At 49.2% G+C, this 24341-nt stretch overlaps 1 protein-coding gene across 4 annotated transcripts in view; it reads left to right on the top strand.

Moving 5' to 3' along the window:
* Positions 1-24341, top strand: part of SLC30A9 (solute carrier family 30 member 9) — an 800207-nt gene that overhangs the window by 624073 nt on the left and 151793 nt on the right. For all 4 annotated transcript variants that reach the window (XR_014978192.1, XR_014978191.1, XM_085642175.1 and 1 more), the window contains one exon: positions 13025-13154. Coding sequence is in view for 2 of the 4 variants with exons in the window: in XM_085642175.1 (XP_085498301.1) it covers positions 13025-13154 (130 nt within the window). In the remaining 2 variants the exon portion in view is untranslated. The remainder of the gene's footprint in view (positions 1-13024; positions 13155-24341) is intronic.

Raw genomic sequence — 24341 nt, 5'->3', positions numbered from 1 at the left:
AAACACTGGAATACCATACAGACACCATTGCATCCAATTCAATTTCCAGAGGCAGCTTGGGAAAAAATTGGGTTGGATTTCTTGGGGCCATATAATGTTTTACCGAATGAAATTAAATATTTGATTTATGGCTATGGATTATTATTCAAAGTGAATGTATTATACATTTGTGGAATCTCCAGATACAGACAATACAATTGGATTCTTGAAAGGAATATTTTTGTTGGTGGGGGGAACCAAAGGTTTTAGTCACGGACAACGGGACACACTTTGTATCCGAAAAGATGTTTAGGTTCTTGAATATGCAGGACATAAAACACCTCAAAGTGGTGTTATATTCAACCAGACTCTGCGCCCAACTGCTTGCCGCTTAACAGTGAAATCTAAATGATCTGCCCTCTAGGAATAGCACTGTTAGAGCCACACTAGGCCTTGGCCCAGTTCCGTGCTCCAGTGACACTTTAAATGGGCAGGTAGAGGTGGGAAAACTGACCTGGGGAATCAACAGCGCTTCTCCCATGGCTTGTGAAGCCGAGCATCCAAAAATAACACCTGCAATTGGAGACATATTATTATTCCAATTAACACTGGGAAAGAGACAGAAGGTGAAGTGGGCGGATCGATTGGAAACTTCTTTTTCAAACTTTTTCACTTTTATCAAAACAGTTCCCATAATTTCTGGTAAAGAATCACCGTTCCTGCTTCAGGCTAAAAGGAAAGAAGGCAGTCTCCTACAAACACAGTGAAGAATAAATAAAGTTGCATTTGTTTTTTATTTAAGGTGCATGCATTAAACTCTACATACTCTTACCTGTAGGTTAAAGTACAACAATTTAGTTAGATTATTATTTTTTCTTTTCATTTATGCATCTTACTTCGCTCCCACGGTCACTGACCCTCTCCCATATGTGCTCAGGATCGCAGTTCCAATCCTTTTTTTTGCACTTCCACCACTGCTAGAAAATGTAAACATCTTTGAAGTGCCATGGCGCGATCTCCAACACCAAAATGTAAGTGACACTATACACATGGAATGTCTGAAGAAGGTTCACCCAAAGGCCTGTAGCTGAAGGGGAAACTGACCCAGTGTTCATCTGTGTGTATTGTTGTGTTGATTTTTTTTATTGCTGCTTTTCGAGCAGACCGCTCTGAAGCCAGACCTAAAAATGGGGGCATGAACTCCCAGTACTAGTTTAAATTTATGAAATATTTAAGGTGCAGTAGATGCATTCTCTATAACTTACGTCACTAAAGCACCTCCATCAAAAACTGTTTATGGGTGATTGCAATCTTCCCATACCTGCACATTGACTCCTTCCACTGCTGGTTATAACGATCATGCTATCCCATTAGTGTCTCCTTTTCGTTTCTACCATACCAGTCTATGAAATGTTGTAGCTAGTTAGTGTAAACATAATACATTTGTTGTTAAAGTTTTGGTCACAATTTTGTCATTTGTACTGGGCGATTGTCTTAATTTTGCTTTATATTAGATTTTCCTGTCCACAGGATGACTAATTGTAGTAAGTATTTTATGTATTAGTTATAGATTCCTTACCTTAGAATTACCCCCTGGCATCAGACTGAATCCAGAGATTTATTTTCTTAGCAGTACCCCTGCGCCTTGGTAGGCAGCGTCGGTCGACTCCGCGTCCATCGCCGGTGTCGTGGTCGCCGGGATGACTTTGTGGTATCTACTTAGACCCCGCCTCTGCGCGCTGACGTCAGTTCTTTCTATTCCCGCGTCAGCCAGCGCAGATCCGGAGAGAGCTAGCCCTTTAGTCGCTTTTTTACTAACTTTTTTTGTTTGACTTTTAGTCGACGTCTTTTGAGTCATTTGACTCCTGGTGCACGAGACATGTCCAGCCGTTAGCCCTGTTTCAAGCCCTGTGACTCCTGTCACAAATTGATGTTGGTTACCGATCTGCACCTTGTGTGCCTTTGGTGCCTGGAGCGCGACCACGACCTGAAGTTGTGGTCCGACTGCTGGGCCCTGAACCCAAAGTCTTTGCGGGAGCAGTCCATAAAGCTTTTGGAGGCGTAGCAGTCTGCTCCCCGCCGCTCGAGGGGAAGGTCGCAGGACCAGTCGCTGAGCCATCATCACTCGTCATCGAAGTCTTCGCACTCCTCGGCTAAGTCGAAGCACAAAAAGAAGGCTAAGAAGCATAGTCGCTCTTCGCCTTCTCCCCGTCCGTCGGCTGACATGACGCGGGACCTGGAGCGTTGTCGCTCTCTGGCTCCTTCCTTGGAGCCCGCTGGGACGGCTCCGTGCTTCCCTACCTTTCCCGGAGCGTCCCTTAACCAGCTTCATCAATTTTATGAAGCGCTGCAGTCCGACTCCACAGGCGTGCTTTTGGGCCCCACAGACTCAGCTGGGGGCCCTAGGCCTTCGATGCGGGCGGGTCTGCCCCGGCACCATAGGGTCTTCAAGGATCCAGGCCTGGCTCCGGATCGGTGACGGTCGACCTCACGGTACCTTTCCGGTGCCGATTCCAGGGGCGAAGCCCCCGACGCCCTTCTCCGCCAGGAAGTTGCTGCTCTCTTCGCCAAGGGAGCTATTGAACCAGTCCCTGTGCCAGAAGTAGGTTGTGGTTGCTACTCCCACTACTTACTGGTACCCAAGAAGGACAAAGGTCTGCGTCCTGTCTTAGACCTCAGGGACGTTAACCGCTTCCTCCGGAAGGAAAAGTTCAAAATGTTAACCTTGGCTCAGGTCTTGTCTGCCCTCAACCCTGGAGACTGGATGGTAGCGTTGGACTTGCAGGACGCTTATTTTCATATCCCCGTCTTGCCCGCCCACCTGCGTTACCTACGATTCACAGTGGGCCACGAACATTTTCAGTTTACCATGCTCCCCTTTGGCCTTACCAGCGCCCCTAGGGGGTTCACAAAAGTGATGGCGGTGGTCGCAGCTCATCTGCACAGCTCACGGGTTCCAGTTTTCCCCTATCTCGACGACTGGCTGTTGAAGGCGAGCTCGCCCTAGGCTGTCGTTTCCCACCTCCAGACTATGGTGGACCTCCTGCACTCACTGGGGTTCACTATCAACTTTCCGAAGTCGCACCTGATTCCCTCTCAGAAGCTCATTTTCATCGGAGCAGTTCTGGATACAGCGCAGTTTCTGGCTTATCCTCCCGAGCAGCGAGTCCGGTATATTTTGCCTATGATACCGATGTTTCAGCCTCTATCCTGGATTTCGGTGAGAATAACCCTGAGACTGCTGGGCCTTATGGCCTCCTCCATCCTGCTAGTGGATCATGCCAGATGCCATATGCGGGCTCTGTAATAGGACCTGGAGTTCCAGTGGGTGAATTATCAGGGGAATATTTCCGATGTCGTCCAGATTTTGCAGGGAACTGCACGTCAGTTGCAGTGGTGGCTTATGAGCCAGGAATGGGTCAAAGGCAGATCCCTCTCCCTTCCCCAGCCAGAGTTAACAGTAGTGACGGGTGCGCCACTCCTGAGATGGGGTGGCCACATGGGAGAGGTGGAGATCAGAGGCCTCTGGTCTCCAGTGGAGTTCGGGCTCCATATCAACCTTTTGGAGCTACGGACGATTCGTCTTGCACTGAAGGCATTCCTTCCTTCTGTCAAAGGAAGAGTAGCGCATGTGTTCACGGACCACACCGCCGCCATGTGGTACTGCAACAAACAAGGAGGGTTGGGGTCGTGGACCATATGTAAAGAGGCTCTTCGCCTTTCAACATAGCTGGAACATCAGGGCATTTCCCTGGTGGTTCAACACCTGGCACGTTCCCTGAACGCCAGGGCGGAGGAACTCAGCTGCGGGTGCATGATGGGTAACGAATGGCTTCTTCACTCGGAGGTGGTGTAAAGTCTCTTTCAGCTATGGGGAGAGCCTTGGTTAGATCTATTTGCCACCGAAGAGAACGCGCAATGTCCCCAGTTCTGTGCGTTTGAGTTTCCAAGGCGGCACTCGCTTAGCGACACTTTTCGTTGTGATTGGAATTGCAGCCTCCTGTACGCCTTTCCGCCTGTACCACTTCTACCCAGAGTGCTGAAAAGATCAAGCGCGACCAAGTACAAGTAATTCTTGTGGCCCCGGACTGGGCACGAAGAGTCTGGAACCCCAAGCTCTTGAGCATGGCCATCAATCCTCTGATCAGACTGTCCAGCAGCAGGGGACGACCCTCCACCCAAACGTATCCAGCCTCCACCTCCTTGCGTTGAGATTGAGCAGCGACAGTTGACAGCTTTTGACCTTCCCCCTGAAGTCTGTAATGTCCTATTGGTAGCCAGGCGTCCCTCCACTATAACGGTATACGCCTGTAGATGGAGCAAATTTGTGGCATGGTGCACAGCAAACTGTATAATAAGGGGGCACCCAATATTCCAACCGCATCTGGGTAAAGTAACAATCACAAAAAACAGAGTGATGCGAAGGAACAGATCAAAATGATATTTCTTTCAAGAAAATATGAAGGGTACCACAAATTACTCCTTCATAACAAGTTACTTATATATTGAAATAAATCATCTATTAGTCATGTCATTGTTTGGACACAGTTTTACTTGATAAATGTCTTTTTATCAACATATCAAATACAATTTCAGATATTCATTTCGAAGAAGGAAAACACCAAAAACATACAAAACAAAACAAAGGACATCAATCCATTCCTTATTCCCCTACAAAAAATAATGATGGATGTAACCACTATTATCATGAACATTCCATTGTTACAAGAAGCCCCATGCAATAGTACTGGGGGGGGGAAACAGTTACACCCCTATCACAATATGTTAGTACTATGTATCTTGATTCAGCAAAAATTTAAATTCTTCCAGGGCTCTTAGTATTAAACAGTAGTCGACGCGTTTCAGCCCAACTTGCTTGTGGGCCTCATCAGGACTAGGGTATATAAGGATATATCTCCTGGAACAACATCAACTCCGCAGTAATCCACGCAATCTAATTCTAAAGCGCTTCTATATACATGGCGAGGAGATGGTTCTGCATAGGAAAAATCTATTGGGCAAAAGCCTGTAGAGTCAAGTTCAATGCGCGCAGGGCAAATAAGTCCTGTCGCCGCCAAGTCGTCTGTTCATATATTACAATCTTGAGTAATTTCCAGTCTCCCGTATGCGATCCAACTCTTCTAGTGGTTCCATCGATCCCCCGATACGCCTGCCTCTTCAGGAGGACCTTCTGTCGCAGCAGCAGGGGACGGTCCTCCACCCGAACCTGTCCAGCCTCCACCTCCATGCGTGGAGATTGAGCGGCGACAGTTGATGCCATTTGACTTGCCTCCTGAAGTTTATGATGTCATTCTGGCAGCCAGGCGTCCCTCCACAAAGACGGTATACGCCTGCTGGTGGAACAAATTTGTGGCATGGTGCACAGCAAAGGCTGTGGATACCCTTTCTGCCCCTCTTTCAGAGGTTCTCCTCTTTATTTTTTCTTTGGCCAGCAAGGCTCTGCTCTGGGCACTCTTAAATGCTATCTTTCGGCTATTTCGGCCATTCTTTCCCTTCCTGATAAGCCTTCTCTTTTCAAGTCCCCTATTGTTAACAGATATCTGAAGGGCATTACTCATCTTTTTCCTCCTTCCCCTTTCGTAATGCCCCAGTGGGACTTGAATCTTCTCCTTACTTATCTCATGTGTGCTCCTTTGAGCCACTACATAATTGTCCTCTTCGTCTCCTTACTTTGAAGACTGCTTTCTTGCTTTTCATCACCTCTGCTCGCAGGGTGAAAAAGCTTCAGACCTTATCTTCCGATCCTCCTTTTCTTGCTATTTATCCGGACAAAGTAGTCCTCCATACTAGGCCCTCCTTTCTGGTCAAAGTGGTTACCTCTTCCCGCATAGGTCAGACCATCACATTGCCTACCTTCTTCCCGCCTCCGCACCCTTCCAAAGATGAGGAGAGACACCACCGTCTGGACCCAAAATCTGTGCTGTCTTTCTACCTTGGCAGCACTAAAGATTTCCAGGTGGACGATCAACTGTTCGTGGGTTATGTGGGCACCAACAAAGGTTGGGCAGTGTACAAACATACCTTCAAACATACCTTCTCTCGATGGGTTGGCCTATGCATTAAGATCTGCTATTCTTTGGCTAAAAAGGAACCTCCAGTAGGACTAAGCACCCACTCTTCCAGGGCAATGGCAGTCATTACTGCTTTGGGACGTGAAGTTCCCTTACTTGACATCTGCAATGCAGCCACATGAGCATCCTTGCACACATTTACACAGCATTACTGCCTGGACAGTCAAGTCCGGAGAGACGGCATTTTTGGCCTTTCTGTTCACAAGGACTTCCTGGTGTGAACATAGTTTGCAAACCCACCTCCGGGGTTGGTATTTCGGGGGTATCTATTCTAAGGTAAGGAATCTATAACTAATAGTCTCTTTCAGATAAACAACTTACTTACCTTCGATAATGATGTATATGTAAGAGACATATATTAGTTATAGATTCCCTACCGCCCCACCCGTCCTCCCCGTTCTGTGGACTGACTTCTATGGATAGGGACTCCCTTGCAGGGCCCTAGTTTTGTGCACTAGTGGTCAGTGTCTTGCATGGCTCTGCGCTTCTGGCGTGGAAAGTTTTGTCAGAACTGACGTCAGCGAGCAGGGGCGGCGTCTAGGTAGACACCGCGACATCATCCCGGCGACCACGACGACGGACGCAGAGTCGACAGACGCCACCTACCGACGCACATGGGTACTGCAAAGAAAAAATGTCTCCGGATCCAGTCTTATGCCTGTGGGTAATTCTAAGGTAATCTGTAACTAATATGTTCGAGGCATGTGGGCTGCTGAATTCATATCTGTGCATAGATCGCCGCCTAGTGTTGGGTCCGGATGTTTGCACGTTGTTGTCCTGGAAGAGTCTTCGAAGTATCCTGGGATAGGTGACTCCTCCCCTGGACTACAGTGCGCATGGGCATCCTCTCCATCCTCAGATTGTTTTTTTCCGCCATTGGGTTCGGATGTGCTATCTTGACTCAAGTTAGGAAAAAAAAATTTCGAGGCCAAAAGGCCTTTAGTTCGCGTCGGTACTGTTTCTCGATCGGTATCGATAGAATCAAATGCCTTTCGCTGGATCACGACGAATCTACATGCATGGCCTGTGCCCGGTTCCGATCCAAGAAGACTCTACGGAATCGACGAGCGGCGAGGCTCAAAGCACAGCACGCGGCACCGGCCCCAGCCGACATCTTCAACGCCGAGACCGAGGATGTCGAAGAATTAGGGAACCTACCCTCCAGTCCCGCTTCCGAACATGACTCCGGATCGGACGACGTCGACGAAACACTCTTTCGCAGAGATGAAGACGACACCGAGGTAGGAGACTACAATGAGGCCTTAGGGGCCGAAGAGAGTAGCTCCGGTGACGAGCAAGGCCTACCCGTTCAAACTGAAGAGAGCCCAGTGCAGCAGTCTATGGCTCCGGTCGAGGGATCGCCTTCGGGCCTTACCCGAGATCTATCCCGCAGTTCTTCGGCCCCGCCCTCGGGCCCGGCCTCGGACATTCAGCGGCAGCCATTAATGCCCAAACCGGCTGGTTTCCCTTCTTCGAAACCGAAACCAAAAGCTGTTCAGGTTCAATTGAAACCGAAACCAAAAGTGACGCTGGTCGGATCGAGGCCTTCCACACCTTCGACGCCATCGAAACGCGTCGGCACCGAGCGCACCAAACGGGACTTCGGTGCCGAACTCGAAGCGGCCGACGTCGGAGTCGGCATACGGAAAACGGCCTTCGGTGCCACCAAACCTGCTCGGCTCCCGGCACCGACGCAATCGACTCCGACCCCGAAGGTCAAACTGCCTGCTGCGTCTCACATCTCTTCAACGGCAACACCAAAGCCTCATGCATCGAAGACGTCGACGGCCATTCCCGCCCCTCGACTCGATGACCCACCGGCGCCGAAAAAGTCCACGCCCGCCTCTACAAAACCGGTCGGCGCTAAAGACTCAAGGGCGCTCCAGATGCGACCCGTTGCGGCGCAGAGCAACAAAACCAAAACAGTCCTCCAGGACACGTCGGGCTCCGAGCCGATAAAAGCTCCAGCAGCCTCTTCGGCGCCAGCCAACATTACTTTTGGCCTGCCACCATCCACTGCCCCGAAACTGTTCCAAATCAGGACACAGGTCACCCACACCACGGTCACACCTGCAGACCGCTCTGATGAGACGTCTCCATCACATCTCATCGATGCCGATACCGGCAGGATGATTACCCACAAACGGAGGATAACTTCGGAGCCAGCTTTAGAATCTTTCCGAATCCCACTAAAAAGAAAGCTGCCTATGGTTTCAGAACCTGTTCTTTACGAACCTTTCAACTCACCCTACCAAGATCCACAATCCTTCTCTCCCACACACTCCGACACGGATGCGTTGGAAGACTACATGGGTGAACAAGTCCCCTACCACGGAGACATGGACCCTGTCGACCAGCAGGACCCTGATCAAGCTTGGGATGACCCTGTGGACCCAAGTGCACCTCTAGATGCACAGGACCCGCAACTCTATGGAGCAAAAACATCTCCCACAGAAGACACTGCAGCGTTCAACGCTTTAATTGAACGTGCTGCGGCCAATCATGGGGTGCAGCTTCACTCTGACACCGTCGAGGACGACTTTCTTATGGACACTTTCGCATCCTCAGAAAGGCATGTAAAGACTCTGCCCATGTTGAAAGGGGTCCTCAAACCAGCCAAGGACATCTTCAAGGAACCCACCAGGGCAAGGGTGATAAACCCCAGGATCGACAAAAAATACAGATCAGCGCCTGGGGACCCTACTTACATCAAAGGCCAATTACCTCTAGACTCCATTGTCGTTGCGAATGCTCGCAAGAGGGCACACTCGCAAACGACAGGTGACGCTCCTCCCCCGGACAAAGAGTCCAAGGTGTTAGAGACCTCTGGCAAGCGGGTTGCCGCCCAAGCAGCTAACATATGGCGTATAGCCAATACTCAAGCGCTCCTCGCTCGCTACGATAGAGCGCACTACGACACATTAGAGCAACTACTCCAATATCTCCCTGACCAATTCAAAGAAGGTGCAGAGATCCTCATCAGGGAGGGACAGCTGCTCACAAACGCATCCATCAAGTGTGCGCTGGATGCCGCAGACACAGCTGCCAGGGCCATAAACACTAGCGTCATGCTGCGACGACATGCCTGGTTGCGAATCTCCGGATTCAAACCAGAGGTGCAAAATAACATACTCAACCAGCCTGTCAACCCCGACTATTTATTCGGCCCGGAGGTTGACACCACCCTAGAGAAAATAAAAAAGGACACGGACACTGCAAAGTCCATGGGGGCTCTCCAGACTCAGTCCTTTCGGAGCGGCTCTTTTCGTCGCCCCGGAAATAGAGGAGCAGGTAGAGGACAGGGGTCGCAGCAAACATACAACAAGGGCAATACACAAACCACCTACGATAAAAACACCCGGGGTGGATATCGTGGCTCCAGTACAAAAGGCAGAGGACGCGGCTACGGCAACACCAGGTCCTCCCCCAAGAACAAGCAGTGACGCCCTCTCCCTTCCTCCCGACCACCTAACACCTGTCGGGGGAAGGCTACAGAGGTTCCTGTCCACGTGGAACTCCATCACCACGGACAGGTGGGTCAAAGATATTGTCGAATACGGTTACTGTCTAGAACTAACCTCCACTCCACCCACAATTCCTCCAAAAAACCGTCCTATGTCCTCAGAGCACTTAACGCTCTTACAGCAGGAGGTGCAAAGTATGCTTCTGAAAGGCGCAATAGAGGTCGTACCCGTCCACGAGCAAGGTACGGGGGTGTACTCCCTGTACTTTTTAATACCAAAAAAGGACGGATCTCTCAGACCTATATTAGACCTGAGACCCCTGAACAGATACATTCTTTCCGAGCATTTTCACATGCTCACTCTACAGCAAGTCCTTCCGCTTCTCCAGCAGGGAGACTTCCTGGCCACACTGGACCTCAAGGATGCGTATTTCCACATACCCATTCACCCCTCACACAAAAAATACCTCAGGTTCACTGTCCAGGGGCAGCACTACCAATTCAAAGTCCTGCCCTTCGGCGTGACAACAGCACCCAGGGTTTTCACAAAGTGCCTAGCTACTGTGGCGGCACATCTACGGAGGCAGCACATACACGTCTACCCCTACCTGGACGACTGGCTCGTTCAAGCGAAGTCAGCCCAGCAATGTGCCAGCCACATGTCCCGTACCATTCACCTCCTTCACAGTCTGGGATTCTCACTAAATTACCCAAAATCCCATCTCCAGCCCGCACACGTACAACAGTACCTAGGTGCGACTATAGACACTCTGGCGGCCACAGCTCAGCCAAATTTAGTGAGGATCAACAGCATGCAAATGCTGATTTCCCAGTTCAAACCCCAACACTCCCTTCCTGCGCGAGTGTTCATGCAGTTGATAGGCATGATGGCCTCCTGCATTTTCATAGTCCCGCACGCGAGATTACACATGCGCCCGCTTCAGGAGTGCTTAGCACGTCAGTGGAATCAGGCTCACGGACAGTTGAAAGACCTAGTGTTGGTGAGCGGTCGGGCATACAACTCTCTGCATTGGTGGAATCCACAAAACCTTTGCAAGGGCCGACCGTTCCAAGAGCCTGTTCCACAGATAATACTGACAGCGGACGCGTCTCTCCAGGGATGGGGAGCTCATGTACTCCACTACACAGTGCAGGGACTATGGACAACACAACAAAAGAAGATGCACATCAACCTTCTGGAACTGATGGCAATCTTCCTAGCTATGAAAGCATTCAAAGTACATCTGTGCAACAAGGTCGTGTTGATCCGGACGGACAACATGACCGCAATGTACTACATACAGAAGCAGGGAGGAACACACTCTCCACAGTTGTCTCATCTGGCTCAGAGCATGTGGAAGTGGGCCATTCAGAGGAACATGTTCCTCATGGCAGAACACCTCCCCGGCAAGGACAACCAGATGGCGGATCTGCTCAGCAGACACAGCCACCAGATGCACGAGTGGGAGTTACACCCATCAGTACTCCAGCCGTACTTCCAGCAGTGGGGTCATCCAGAGATAGACCTGTTCGCCACAAGCGAAAACGCAAAATGCCAAAGCTTTGCCGCCAGGTTCCCACATCCGCAATCGCAGGGCAATGCGATATGGATGAACTGGTCCGACAGATTTGCGTACGCTTTTCCCCCAGCACCACTGATACCGCTGGTGGCACGCAAACTCAGACAACACTCACTGACACTCGTCCTGGTTGCTCCAACATGGGCACGCCAGCCATGGTACACCACCTTTCTCGAACTTTCCGTGGTGCCGCATCAAAGGCTGCGGATCAAACCCGCGCATTTGACGCAGAACCATGGAGACATTCAGCACCCAGATCCGCAACAGCTGAACCTGGCAATCTGGCTCCTGAAGTCCTAGAGTTTGGCTACCTAAACCTGCCACCTGACTGCCTGGACATCATTAAGGAGGCCAGGAGACCCACTACCAGAGCTTGCTATGCAGCCAAATGGAAGAGGTTCGTCATTTATTGCAATAATAATGACATTAACCCGCTAGACGCATCCATACAAAACATAATTTGTTATCTATTACTCCTATACCGATGCAATCTGGCGTACACCTCTATACACGTCCATTTGACCGCCATATCAGCCTATCTGCAGACCAGGCAGCACCTCTCTCTATTCAGAGTGCCTGCCATCAAAGCATTCTTGGAAGGACTCGAACAAGTCATTCCACCTAGCCACCCACCGGCTCCTATGTGGAACCTCAACTTGGTCCTCACACGCCTGATGGGTCCACCCTTTGAACCTCTACACTCATGCGAGCTTCAATTCCTTACCTGGAAAGTAGCTTTCCTAGTAGCGATCACTTCTTTAAGAAGAGTTAGTGAACTCCAGGCACTAACCGTTCAAGAGCCATTTATACAGGTTCACGCCAACAGGGTCGTACTACGTACCAACCCCAAATTCATGCCCAAGGTAATATCGCAGTTCCACATGAATCAAACTATTGAACTGCCTGTTTTCTTCCAAAACCCACAAACTGTCGCAGAAAGAGCACTCCATACACTAGATGTAAAGAGGGCCATAATGTACTACATCGACAGGACTAAAGCCTTTAGGAAGACAAAACAACTTTTCGTTGCCTTTGCCCCACACCACAAAGGTAACGCTATCTCCAAAGCAGGTATAGCCAGATGGATCGTTAAATGTATTCAAATTTGTTATCAAAAGGCTAAACGCACATTAACGATTCCCCCACGAGCCCACTCAACACGTAAGTTAGGGGCCTCCATGGCTTTTCTAGGAAACATTCCCCTGCATGATATATGTAGAGCAGCCACCTGGTCCACTACACACACCTTTACAAAACACTATTGTGTGGATGTACAATCAAAACAGCAGGCAGCTGTAGGACAGGCTGTTCTCAAAACTCTCTTTCAGACCGCTGCAGCTGGCACTGGTAGCCGCCGCTAATAAGAGGGCACTGCTATATATTCTATGCACAGATATGAATTCAGCAGCCCACATGCCTCGAACTGAATATGCTACTTACCAGTATGCATCTGTTCTTGGCATGTAGGGCTGCTGACATTCATATCGCCCTCCCTCCTCCCCGGCGCCTGTAGCAGCTGCAGCTCTCAGAATTACTGTAAGCATGGTCATCATTTACTGTGTCTACTCCATCACTGCCACAATGGCGAAAAAACAATCTGAGGATGGAGAGGATGCCCATGCGCACTGTAGTCCAGGGGAGGAGTCACCTATCCCAGGATACTTCGAAGACTCTTCCAGGACAACAACGTGCAAACATCCGGACCCAACACTAGGCGGCGATCTATGCACAGATATGAATGTCAGCAGCCCTACATGCCAAGAACAGATGCATACTGGTAAGTAGCAGATTCAATATTTTTTGCAGATACATCGTTACCGAAGGTAAGTAACTTGTTCTTTAAAACAATACAGTTATTAATACCACAGATATTGTACACCTAATTCTTATTGTACGCTTGTCACTTTTAGGGCTATTCATGATGTGAAAGCCACGGACATTGGACTGAACAAAGTGCGATTCAAGGCAGAAGTGGATTTTGATGGACGAGTTGTTACACGTTCCTATTTGGAAAAGCAAGACATTGAACAAATGTTAAATGTAAGTCACTAATCACAAACTATTTGAAAATTCAAACCTTCTGCCTGGCAACTCTTTATGACGTTTGGAAATAATGTGCAATACATGGTATAAAAAACTGCTAGTCTGCTTGAGAAGGAGTAAGGCATGCATAAGCACACAAAGTCTGTGTCTCTGCCATGAGGCTCCTACACTTTTCATTATTTAAACGCTATTTTCATTGCTAGGTAATAAAAATTGCAACAACCACTATGTTTAGGTTTGAAGTTTAACAACGCTTATACCATTCTTGGCAAGTATATTGTGTTGTGATTACACAGAGAGATAGAGGGTAAAACTACGAGCACGTCCTTCAAATGTAATCACAAATTCACAACAAATTGCTTGAGTGTTCAGAAGGCTTAAAGAGGAAACTGTTTCCTAGGTGACATCCTGACCTACAGGATCAAAAATAGATTTTTGAGAGGACACTTCACCCACACCTTCTCGTGGCATGCTTCATCTTCTGAAACCTCCCGTGTGTAAGATGGTACTACTCCAAAAGACTCAACAAACCTTAGGAGTTCTTCAATATTTTTTCTTACTGGGCAGTTTCAGATGTCCAGATAATAGATAAAAAATACCTAAGGGTATCCTACAAGAAATGTTCTTTATTATCAGTCACCCAGTGTATGTGATAAAACCAACATGCATGGTCTGAGGGTAAAAAGTGGTGGTTTACCTATCCACTTCTTATTACCAATATGTTTTGACCAAATTATATGCCTTATTCTATTTTACTGTATTTTTCAGGGCTGAAGAATTCGCTGCCAAAATCATTCATACTTGACATGCAAAAAGTGTGTGTATGAGGAACAGGACTCTCATACTGGTTTACTGGGCTTCGATAATAAACCTGTAGGTCAGAACAATATATAAGAAATCAATTTTGTAAGGAATTCATAATGACCATATCGATTATCCATTCAATGCAACGTGTATCCCGATGTACCAATTCTCAGTATGCTCACCCCACTCATTGGCACTGCAGAACTCTAAAAAGGGTGCATGGTTCTTGTGTGTGCACATGAACTGTTAGACAAAAACTGTGTATTCACATGCAAGTTTGCCTAATACTATCAAGTAAGCAAGTGTGAAACTTAACTATTTTTGGGATCTACTAGATCTTCATGGTTGAACCAGAGGGACATCTCCCCGTAGTTAGTTACACACTAGATATATAACAAGACATTCAAAGTAATAATTATCATGCCCAAACACATGGGTGTCCAAGTGGGCCTCCAAATTTAAAAGGTTCACAGAATTGAGTCTTCAATCCAAGGAAAAAGACAATGATATGACGCATAAAGAAATATCAGTAGAGTTCTATTATTTCAACGAACTCAGTTGCTGCCGTTTCTGATGGATACATCTGCCTGTGTATTCCTCACCTTATGAATATCCCCCCTGCGCCAGCATTCCGGACATTTTTCGTAGCTCTCTGGTAGTCACATCGTCATGGCTCCGCACGCGACTCCGCATGACGTCACAGGAGCCATAAGAAGACCACGTTGGCGTGATGACGTCCGTTCCTTTTTTTCCGCGCTACAAAGCTGTTTTGGGACTCTCCTATCTTTCTACTGCTACTTTGTTTTAAGACATTACTTGTTACTGTTTTTGACTGTCTGTTCCTAGGAAGTTAAGTTTCAAGCCCTGCAAGGAATGCAGAGGTCACATGTCAATTACTGACCCGCATGGTGACTGTCTCTGGTGCCTTTCTAGTGATCACGACGTCTAAGGTTGTTCATCCTGCAGAAAAATGAACCCTAAGGCGCTGAAAGAAAGAGAGACTAAGCTCTACATGTCCAAGGTGAGAAAGGAGAAAAGAGGTCTTAAAAGATCGAAGTCAAGGTCGTCGACTTCGCATGGATCCAAGAGAAGGCACAAGAAGAAGAAGAGACCTGGGTCTCGACGTCATTCGTCCATGTCTCGAGCTTCGAAGTCGCCTTCTCCTGCTCCTCGACGTCGTGTCAAGGACCTTGTTTCTCCTCCACCCTCTGAGTCTCCACAGGCGTCGCCGGGCCGGTCTCCTGATGTAGGTACTCTGGGGCAGTCTCCGGCACCGGTTGATTCTCCGGCTTCAGATGGGGATTCGAGTCCAATGGAAGAAGAGTCTCCTGCTCCTCCTGTGGCTCCTCCTGTGACTCCAGCGGATCCAACTCCAGAGACTCCTTGTAAGGAAGTCGAACCGGCGCAGTATCCTTCGTTCCCGGCACCGTGTTCGGATCCGTCGCACTTCATGAATGCGATGTATGGTATTTTTACCAGAGCCACATGCCCCTCTGGAGCACCTTCGGTTCCCATGGGCCCTTTGGCATTTAATTTGGGCGTGCCACAGCATTATCCTGCGCCCCCCTTTATGCCTTATATGCCGATGGCGCCATCATGGCAGTTTCTGACGCCAAGGGTGTCGACGCCGTTTGAGCAGTCCCCAGCTCCGTCTGGCATCGCCTCTTCCAGGGTTCGTTCAACGCGGGTCGCTGTCACGGAGCCTCCTTCGTTTTTGGAGCCGTCGACGCCGCGGATGGCGCTGCCGACGCCACAGCCGAGGATGCGTTCTAGAAGAGAAGCTCAAATGCTGATTGAAGAGGAGCAATATCGGGCTGGTGACATGGAGGAAGGTGAAATTTATGAGTCTGAGGACTTATTGGAAGACTTGTGTGAAGCAAGTGGTTTGGATGTCTCTTCAGAAGGGGATTTTGCATTACAGAAGGCTTCTCCTTCGAAGGATGTAGCTCCTTATCATGTTGTCATCAAGAAGGCAGCTGAACAGTTGATCTACAGCTTCCTATGGCTGAATATAAGCCTAATCTTTTAACAGAGGTGCTTCATTCTCCTTCTGCTGTGGTGGATCCTCTTTTACCCTTCAATGATGCCCTGACGGAGCCGATATTAGAAGTCTGGAGTAATCCTCTTTCTGTTCCTGCAGTTTCTAGATATGTTTCTAGAAGATATAGACCGGCACTAGGGGACCCTGATTTTCTTTCTTCTCACCCGTCACCTCAACGTTTGGTGGTTCAAGCTTCATGTTCAAAACAGTTGGTAGGCCCTTTTCCTCAAGCACCGGCTGATAGAGACTCAAAAAAGCTTGAGCAATCGGCAAAGAAAGTTTTTTCGGCGGTCAGGATGGCATTGAAATCCACCAATGCAACTTGTCTATTGGGTAGATATATCCACGCCCTTATGGACTCTGCCAAGCAGATTCTCCCGGAAGATGATCGGATCAATTTAAGTGAGGTCTTGATGGACTCTCAGGCGGCTGCTTGCCAAGTAATCCAGTCGGGTCTGGACACTTGGTGCCCTCACAGTGCAACCTGTTCATAGGGGCAGTACTAGATACCACTGTGTGTCGAGCATTCCCTCCACCTCAAAGGATTCTTGACTTACAGAAAAATATTCCCTTGTTTTACAATGGAGCGGTTGTTCCAGTTCTGAAGGTCCTTTGCCTGCTCAGTCTGTTTGCTTCCTGCATCCTGTTGGTCAACCATGCACGCTGGCCCATGAGGGCGCTCCAGTGGTGTCTCCGCAGGCAGTGGTATCAGCACAACGGAGATCTCAGGGAGTTTGTGAGGATCTCCAGAGAAGCTGCAGTAGATCTGTCTTGGTGGAGCGTGGAGGACAATCTGTCTCAAGGAAAGCCTTTCCATCTTCCTCCATCGGTGGTCACAGTGATAACGGATGCTTCTACCCTAGGGTGGGGAGCAGATCTGGTGGATCTGGTGAGCAAGGGTCTTTGGTCTCCAGAAGAAAGGTTGTTTCACATCAACCTTTTGGAATTACGTGCGATAGATTTGGCGCTCAAGGCCTTTCTCCCTTCCCTTCGCGGTCAGTCGGTTCAAGTCCTGACGGACAACACTGCTCCGATGTGGTATGTCAACAAGCAGGGAGGAGTAGAGTCGTACCGTCTCTGCAGAGAGGCGTTGCGACTCTGGTCCTGGGCTCAGGACCATCGGATTTGCTTGATGGCAAATCATCTGGCCAGGATGCTGAACGTGTGTGCGGACAGTCTCAGTCGGCAGTTCGCCGCCGACCACGAGTGGAGGCTTCATCCAGAGGTAGCCCGACACATTTTCCGGACGTTGGGGACTCCTTGGGTGGACCTGTTTGCCACTCACGAGAACACGCACTGCCAGTCATTCTGTAGTCTCCAGTTTCCGGGGCAGGAAGCGTTGGGGGACGCGTTTCAGTTGAGATGGGTCTCACAACTCCTTTACGTGTTTCCTCCCATACCCTTGAATCCTCGGGTTCTGAGGAAGATTCGCCAAGACCGGGCCCAAGTCATATTGATGGCCCCGGATTGGCCAAGAAGGGTGTGGTGTACAGATCTTCTCCACCTCTCCTCGTGCCCTCCGCTCCGTCTCCCTCTCAGGGCAGACCTCTCTCAGGTGTTCTACACCCCCACCTCCAGAGCCTGCACCTTCATGCCTGGAGATTGAACGGGGCAACTTGAATAATTTTTCTCTCCCGCCTGATGTGGTGGACGTTATATTATCGGCCAGGCGACACTCCACCAAGTCTGTCTATTCATACAGGTGGTCTAAATTTAAGTGGTGCGGAGGAAAATCTATTGATCCCTTAAAAGCTCATCTATCTGATGTTCTTTGTTTTTCTCTTCATTTGGCCCAGCAGGGTTTTGCTGTGGCCACTGTAAAAGGGTATTTGTCGGCTTTGTCTGCATTTTTGTGTTTACCTGATCAGCCTTCGTTATTTAAGTCTCCTACAGTGTTAAGATTTATTAAGGGGCTGACCAACATGTTTCCTCCCACTCCTTTTATTATGCCCCAGTAGGACTTGAATTTGGTGTTAACTTTTTTAATGGGTTCGTCATTCGAACCGATGCATAGTTGTCCTTTAAGACTTTTAACTTTTAAAATGGTCTTCCTGGTAGCTATCATCTCAGCCAGGAGGGTGAGTGAACTCCAGGCTTTGAGTTCAAAGCCGCCTTTTCTGACCATATATGCTGAAAGGATGGTACTTAGGACCAGGGCTGCTTTTCTGCCTAAGGTGGTGACTCCCTTCCACCTAGGTCAGTCCATTACCCTTCCTACTTTCTATCCACCCCCTCACCCTTCCAAGGAGGAGGAGAGACTTCATCGTTTAAATCCAAAGAGGGCAGTTAGCTTCTATTTGGACAGAGCAAATAACTTCCGTCAGGATGACCAGCTCTTTGTTGGATATGCTGGTCGTATGAAGGGCAAGGCGGTGCACAAGTGCACTTTATCGCGATGGATCATCTTGTGCATCAAGATATGCTACTCCCTGACTGGTAAGGAGCCTCCTGTAGGCATTCGAGCTCATTCCACCAGGTCTAAATTGTCTACATCTGCATTGTTTAGAGGTGTTCCTGTTTTGGACATCTGCAAGGACGCAACTTGGGCCTCCCTCCACACTTTCGCGAAGCATTGCTGCTTAGATTCCGAAGTGAGGAGGGATGGCAATTTTGCGCGTTCTGTTTTGCAGGACCTTTTGGAATAGAAGGGTGGACACCCACCTCCGGGAGAGGTACTGCTGTGGGATTCTATTCATAAGATGAGGAATCCACAGGCAGATGTATCCATCAGAAGTTCGGTAACGCTTTTTCTGGTGGATACAGTATCTGTCTGTGGTTTCCTCACAGACCCACCCACCTCCCCGTTGTCCACCCTTTTATACCATAAAAGCTGAGGTTTTAGTTTTTTGATGTATTATGTGTTCTCAATACTTTACCTCTGATTATTTACTATTGTCTTGTTTGAAGTGCAAGCTTTCTTCTTTCTTTATACACTGAGTGTATTTGTGTGAATTCTGTATACTATGTATACGTTGTCTCTGTCGGTCCGCCCGTTTTGCCTCTGTGGCACGGAAAAAATGGGTGAAGCTGACGTCATCACGCCGTCGTGGTCTTCTTATGACGTCATGCAGAGTCGCGTGCGGAGCCATGAAGATGTGAAGACCTGATCGGCGCAGAGAGCTACGAAAATTTCCGGAATGCTCGCGCAGGGGGGATATTCATAAGGTGAGGAATCCACAGGCAGATACTGTATCCACCAGAAAAAGCGATACCGAAGGTAAGTAACTTGTTCTTTAGGTTGATAAATGAAAAATAAAAGGGCATCTTATAAAAAAAAATGATTTATAACTCACAAATAGAAGAGGGTATAGCTGTGACACCAACTGACTTATGAAAATAATACAAACCGACTAGGACAACAATGACTTGTTTCCGCTTAATATCGTAGGATATTGTCTGAGCTCATCATGGCAGGTCACAAAGTATTATACAGAAGTGCAAGTTGAGCAGTTGAAGGAGGGTCGCTTTTTTTAAGCAAGTTACCATTAGTAAATTAGTGAAGAAGATAGAAAAGGCTTACTTCGCCAAGGGGTAAACGTTACTATTTGCACCTATTAAGCCCCTGTCTGCCGTTCTGTGACTAGCTGGAGCTACTGAATGCCGGCTTTTCAGAGATTTCCCATGGGGAATGGCATCTGTGCCTGCCTTGGCTAGGACTGTTTGGTAACGGAGTTCTACTTACCCAGCTTATCCTCAACAAGGCAGGAGGGAAATGTGTACATGTGTGTTCTCTACCCACGTCCAAACGTAATGTACGCTGTGTTACTATGGCGCAGTGTTCCGTATGCTGGAAAATATAGTCCTTGTAAAAAAATAAAAGCAAACTTCTTCATAAAATAGAGCACCTTGCATCCATTACAATATTAGGCAATGGAGTTTTCTTTTTTTCTTTTTTTATTCTGCTTAGCCACAGCATATAGAGAGTTATACTGCTGGAAATGCATGCATGCAACATTGAAATGTACAAGATACTGGAAAATGCGATTTGTTTCAATAATTCGAGCGACCAACGCCTGAAATATAGGGATTGGAATTGATCATTAATAAGAGCAATCTACTTCCAAAAAAAAAAAAATTCACGTTTATTCTGTATAAAGGAACTTTCTCAATATTTCCAGTATTCGATTGAACTTGTTCCATGACCATCCACTCGAAGTCACTCTCTGAATTGTCCTTCTACAAAAAAATGTTGCATCAGTTTGGCAGTGGTCTTCTTGCATTTGATGGTGCTCCTGTGCTCATTGATTCTGATCTTCACCTTTTGTGTTGTCATCCCTATGTATCTATGTCCACAGGAGCATTTGATTATACAGACCATTGGCAGTATTGCAGTTTATAAAGTGTTTCCGGACCCATAGAGTGTACATCACTAGGGGGAGTTACTTCGTCCTTTTGTGTATCTACAAACATTGCAGTTCCCACAGAGAGATTGTTCCATGATTGGTTGAAGGTTCTACGCTGTGGTTAATTAATTCCTTGTATTGACTTGTATGAACCAACTTGTCTCTCAATGATTTGTATTGTCTAAAGAAGAACATTGGTTTTTCAAAATCCAAAGTTCCAGAGGCTAAAATACTCCAATGTGTATTGCCGATTATTTGTATCGTACTTGAATATTTGGCAAAAGACGTAAAGCAGATAAGGCGATCAGTAGTTCGTTTTTGAAATGTCTGTGGCAATACGATTCTTGGACTGTTGAGTGTTCTTTTAGAGGCTTTTTCAATTATTCTCGTGGGATACTCTTTTCTTTGAGTTTTTTGTTAGGTAAATCTGCAAGATATTTGAAGTCTTGTGTCACCGGGAGATTGTCCTGAAGGGAGTTGGGGTGGAAGCTGTCATACCATAATAGGCTATTCTCTTCCGTGGGCTTATGCAATACTTTACTTTTGAGGGTGCCGTTGGTGTTTTTGATCCTCAAATCTAGGAATGGAATCTCAATTTTGCTTTTAAACCCTGTTAAACGTAAAAAATGTATCAAGTTAATCCAGATCGAAAGTGACAGCTTCTTCATCTGTACCAGACCAGATGATCAAAATATTGTCTATATAACGTCTCCGTAGTACAATGTTGCCAGAGACCGGGTGGAACAATTAAAGATGTGTTACTTTTCAAACACATGGACATATATACAGGCTACACTGGGGGCAAATGTGATGCTCATTGATGTCCCGTCTACCTGTAAGTAGAAGTCACCTTCAAATTTAAAGTTATTCCTAGTGAGTGCCATGTGTGCACAGTCTAAAACAAACTCAACCAGGGTTATTGAGGACCAACAGTTATGGACAGGAGCTCACCGAGGACTTTTAGAGACTACTCTTCAGGAACGCTTTTATACAGTGCTTCCACTTCCAATAACTTTAGAAGCTGTCTGTGTGGATTGAAAGCTATGCCCTCCAATGTATTGAGAATGTCTTTTGTGTCACATACCATGGGTACCTGCTAGTAAAGAGGTACCGTGTAAGGAAGAATATTCAGGAACACCCAAAGTTTGGTTGAGTTTGTTGGAGTAGTACTATCTTGCTCTGTGGGGAATCGTGGAGGATGGCATATGTCACGAGAAGTTGTGGGTGAGGTGACCTCTCAAATATCTATGTTTGATCCTGTTGGCTAGGATGTCACCTAGGAAACATATCTGAAAGAAACATGTTAGTTAGATTCCTCACCTTAGAATATCCCCAGGCGTCAGGCTGGATCCGGAAAGATTTTTGTAGCAATACCCCTTGCGCGTCGCTAGGCGTCGACTGCGGCTCCGCGTCCGTCGTTGGCGTCGTGCGCCAGAATGACGTCGTCGGAGTACTTAGACGCCGCCCTCACGCGCTGACGTCAGTTTTTCTTTTTTCCGAGCCAGACAGCGCCGATCCGGGAAGAGCTTACCCCTTAGTCAATTTTTGACTAAACTTTTTTGACTCTTTTTGGTCTTCTGTCGACTCGACTCTGGTGCCGGTAGGATGTCCGGGTTTAAAGCCTGTGACTCCTGTCATCGACTGATGTCGGTGACGGACCACCATCGCTGGTGCCTTTACTGCCTGGGGGCCGACCACAACGCGGAGTCGTGCCCCGATTGTCAGGCCTTGACCTCGAAGGCTAGGCGGGAGCGGTCCCGTAAGCTTCTCGAGCTTCGGCACTCAACTCCGCGCCGCTCACGGTCCCGGTCCAGGAGGAGGTCCAAGGACCGGTCGCGGAGCCGCAGTCACCATCATCGCTCGTCGGGCTCGAAGTCTTCGGGTAAGTCGAAGCGATCTAAGAAGTCCAAGAGGCGACACCACTCTTCGGACTCCCCTCGCCGGTCGCGCGACTTGGCCGAGGGTCAGGGTGGTCCCACCCCTGCGGCTCCATAAGAGCCGCATCCGTCCCCATACCCGCCGGTCCCTGGGACTGACGCGACTCCGGAGGTCAGTGCCTTCCTCTCGGCCATGAGGGGCCTGGCTCCGCCGTCAACGCCTGCCGGCACGCCTTCGGGCCCCGCTGGCTCGACTGGGCGACCTCGCGTGCTGGCGGCTCTGGCGCCGCAGGTCCCCGAGGGATCCAGGCCTGGATCTCTGTCGGGATGACGCCGTTACCCGGTTTAATCCGGGCCCGGCGCCGGTGCGGCGCCGCTTGACGCCGCACCCGACGCCGATGGATGAGCGTTTCATCTACCGCCCGGCTCCGATCATTCCTCCTGTTTATCAGGAATCAGATGACGGGGGCGACTGGGAGGGGTCTGAGGACCCTATGGCCATACAGGGCCAACTTTCACAGGACTGGGCAGACGAACTGGGGGATGCCAGTGGTCTGGACACTTCCCCGGACGGTGGTTTCATCTCTCCTCCGACTGTGGCCTCGGAGGAAGGTGCAGCTTTTTCAGTGGTGCTGCGCAAGGCGGCCGCAGCCCTGGGGCTCGAGCTGCCTGCTGTGGCCGTGAGGACTAACGTCCTCACAGAGGTGCTTCAACCATCAGCAAGCTCCACTGAGCCTCTGCTGCAGTCCAATGAGGCCTTCATAGACGTTCTGCAGGGCACTTGGTCCAAGCCCTCCACAGTTCCTCCTGTGGATCGGAACGTGGCCCGGCGCCACCACCCTGCTCCGGGCGACCCCAGTTTCCTGTCCCAACACCCCACCCCAGAGAGTCTGGTTATCCAGGCCTCCACTTCCCAATCCTCCTTCCCGTCCGCTCCTCCGGATCGGGAATCCAAGAGGCTAGAACAGTTTGGAAAGAAGCTGTTCTCTTCCCTGAGTTTGGGCCTGCGGTCTTTGAACACCGCTTGCCTCTTGGACCGTTTCTCCCACTCTCTGTGGGATACGGTGGAGGACGTGGTGCCCCTGTGTCCGGAGGAGGCCCGGACACGTCTCTGCCAGGCGCTTGCTGACGGGCGAAATGCAGCACGACATACCATACGGTGTGGACTAGACACCACGGACTCGCTGGGTAGGTCGATTTCCACTACGGTGGCGCTCCGGTGCCACGCCTGGCTGCGGTCCACGTCTTTTTCGGGGGATGTCCAGAGTCCCCTCATGGATATGCCCTTTGATGGCACTCGCCTTTTTGGTGAGAAGGCGGATAGTGCGCTGGCTCGTTTTAAGGACTCCCGAGCTACGGCCAAGTCCTTGGGTCTCTCTGCCCCACGGCCGCAAACTTCCGCCTTTCGCCCATTTCGTGGCCAAGGAAGGGGCACCTCCTCACGTCCGCCTAGCCACTGGATGCAGACCCAACCTGCACGCGGACGTGGATTCCGCCGTGGCGGTACTGGAGGACAACGTGTCGGTCAGTCCACATCCACCCCGGCAGCATCCGCCTCAAAGCCCTCCTAGTCCGAGCTTTCAGGCCCATTCCACGCCAGTGGGCGGCAGAGTTCGCCATCACCTGCTCCACTGGCGATCCATCACTTCGGACAGGTGGGTGCTGCAAATAGTCCGAAGGGGCTATCCCTCCCCTTCGAGACGACCCCTCCAGCCATGCCACCACAGTGCCACCGTATATCGGCGGATCACTTGAATCTTCTGCGGGAGGAAGTTACGGCCCTCTTGGCCAAAGAGGCCGTCGAGCGCGTTCCTGGTCCAGAAGTAGGCCGTGGTTGCTATTCTCACTACTTTCTGGTTCCCAAGAAGGGCAAAGGGGGCCTACGTCCTATCTTGGACCTCAGGAGCGTCAACGCCTTCCTCGGGAAGGAACGGTTCAAGATGCTAACTTTAGCTCAGGTTCTGGCTGCCCTCGACCCTGGAGACTGGATGGTAGCGTTGGACTTGCAGGACGCCTATTTTCACATCCCTGGCCCACCGGCGTTACTTGCGGTTCACGGTGGGTCAGGAGCATTTTCAGTTCACCGTGCTACCCTTCGGCCTCACCAGTGCCCCTCGGG

Source organism: Triturus cristatus, chromosome 2_2 (assembly GCF_964204655.1).
Source record: "Triturus cristatus chromosome 2_2, aTriCri1.1, whole genome shotgun sequence".
NCBI classification, from domain to species: Eukaryota; Metazoa; Chordata; class Amphibia; order Caudata; family Salamandridae; genus Triturus; species Triturus cristatus.
Note: the sequence above shows the minus strand (reverse complement) of the source record. Positions and strands in the feature narration are given on the sequence as shown.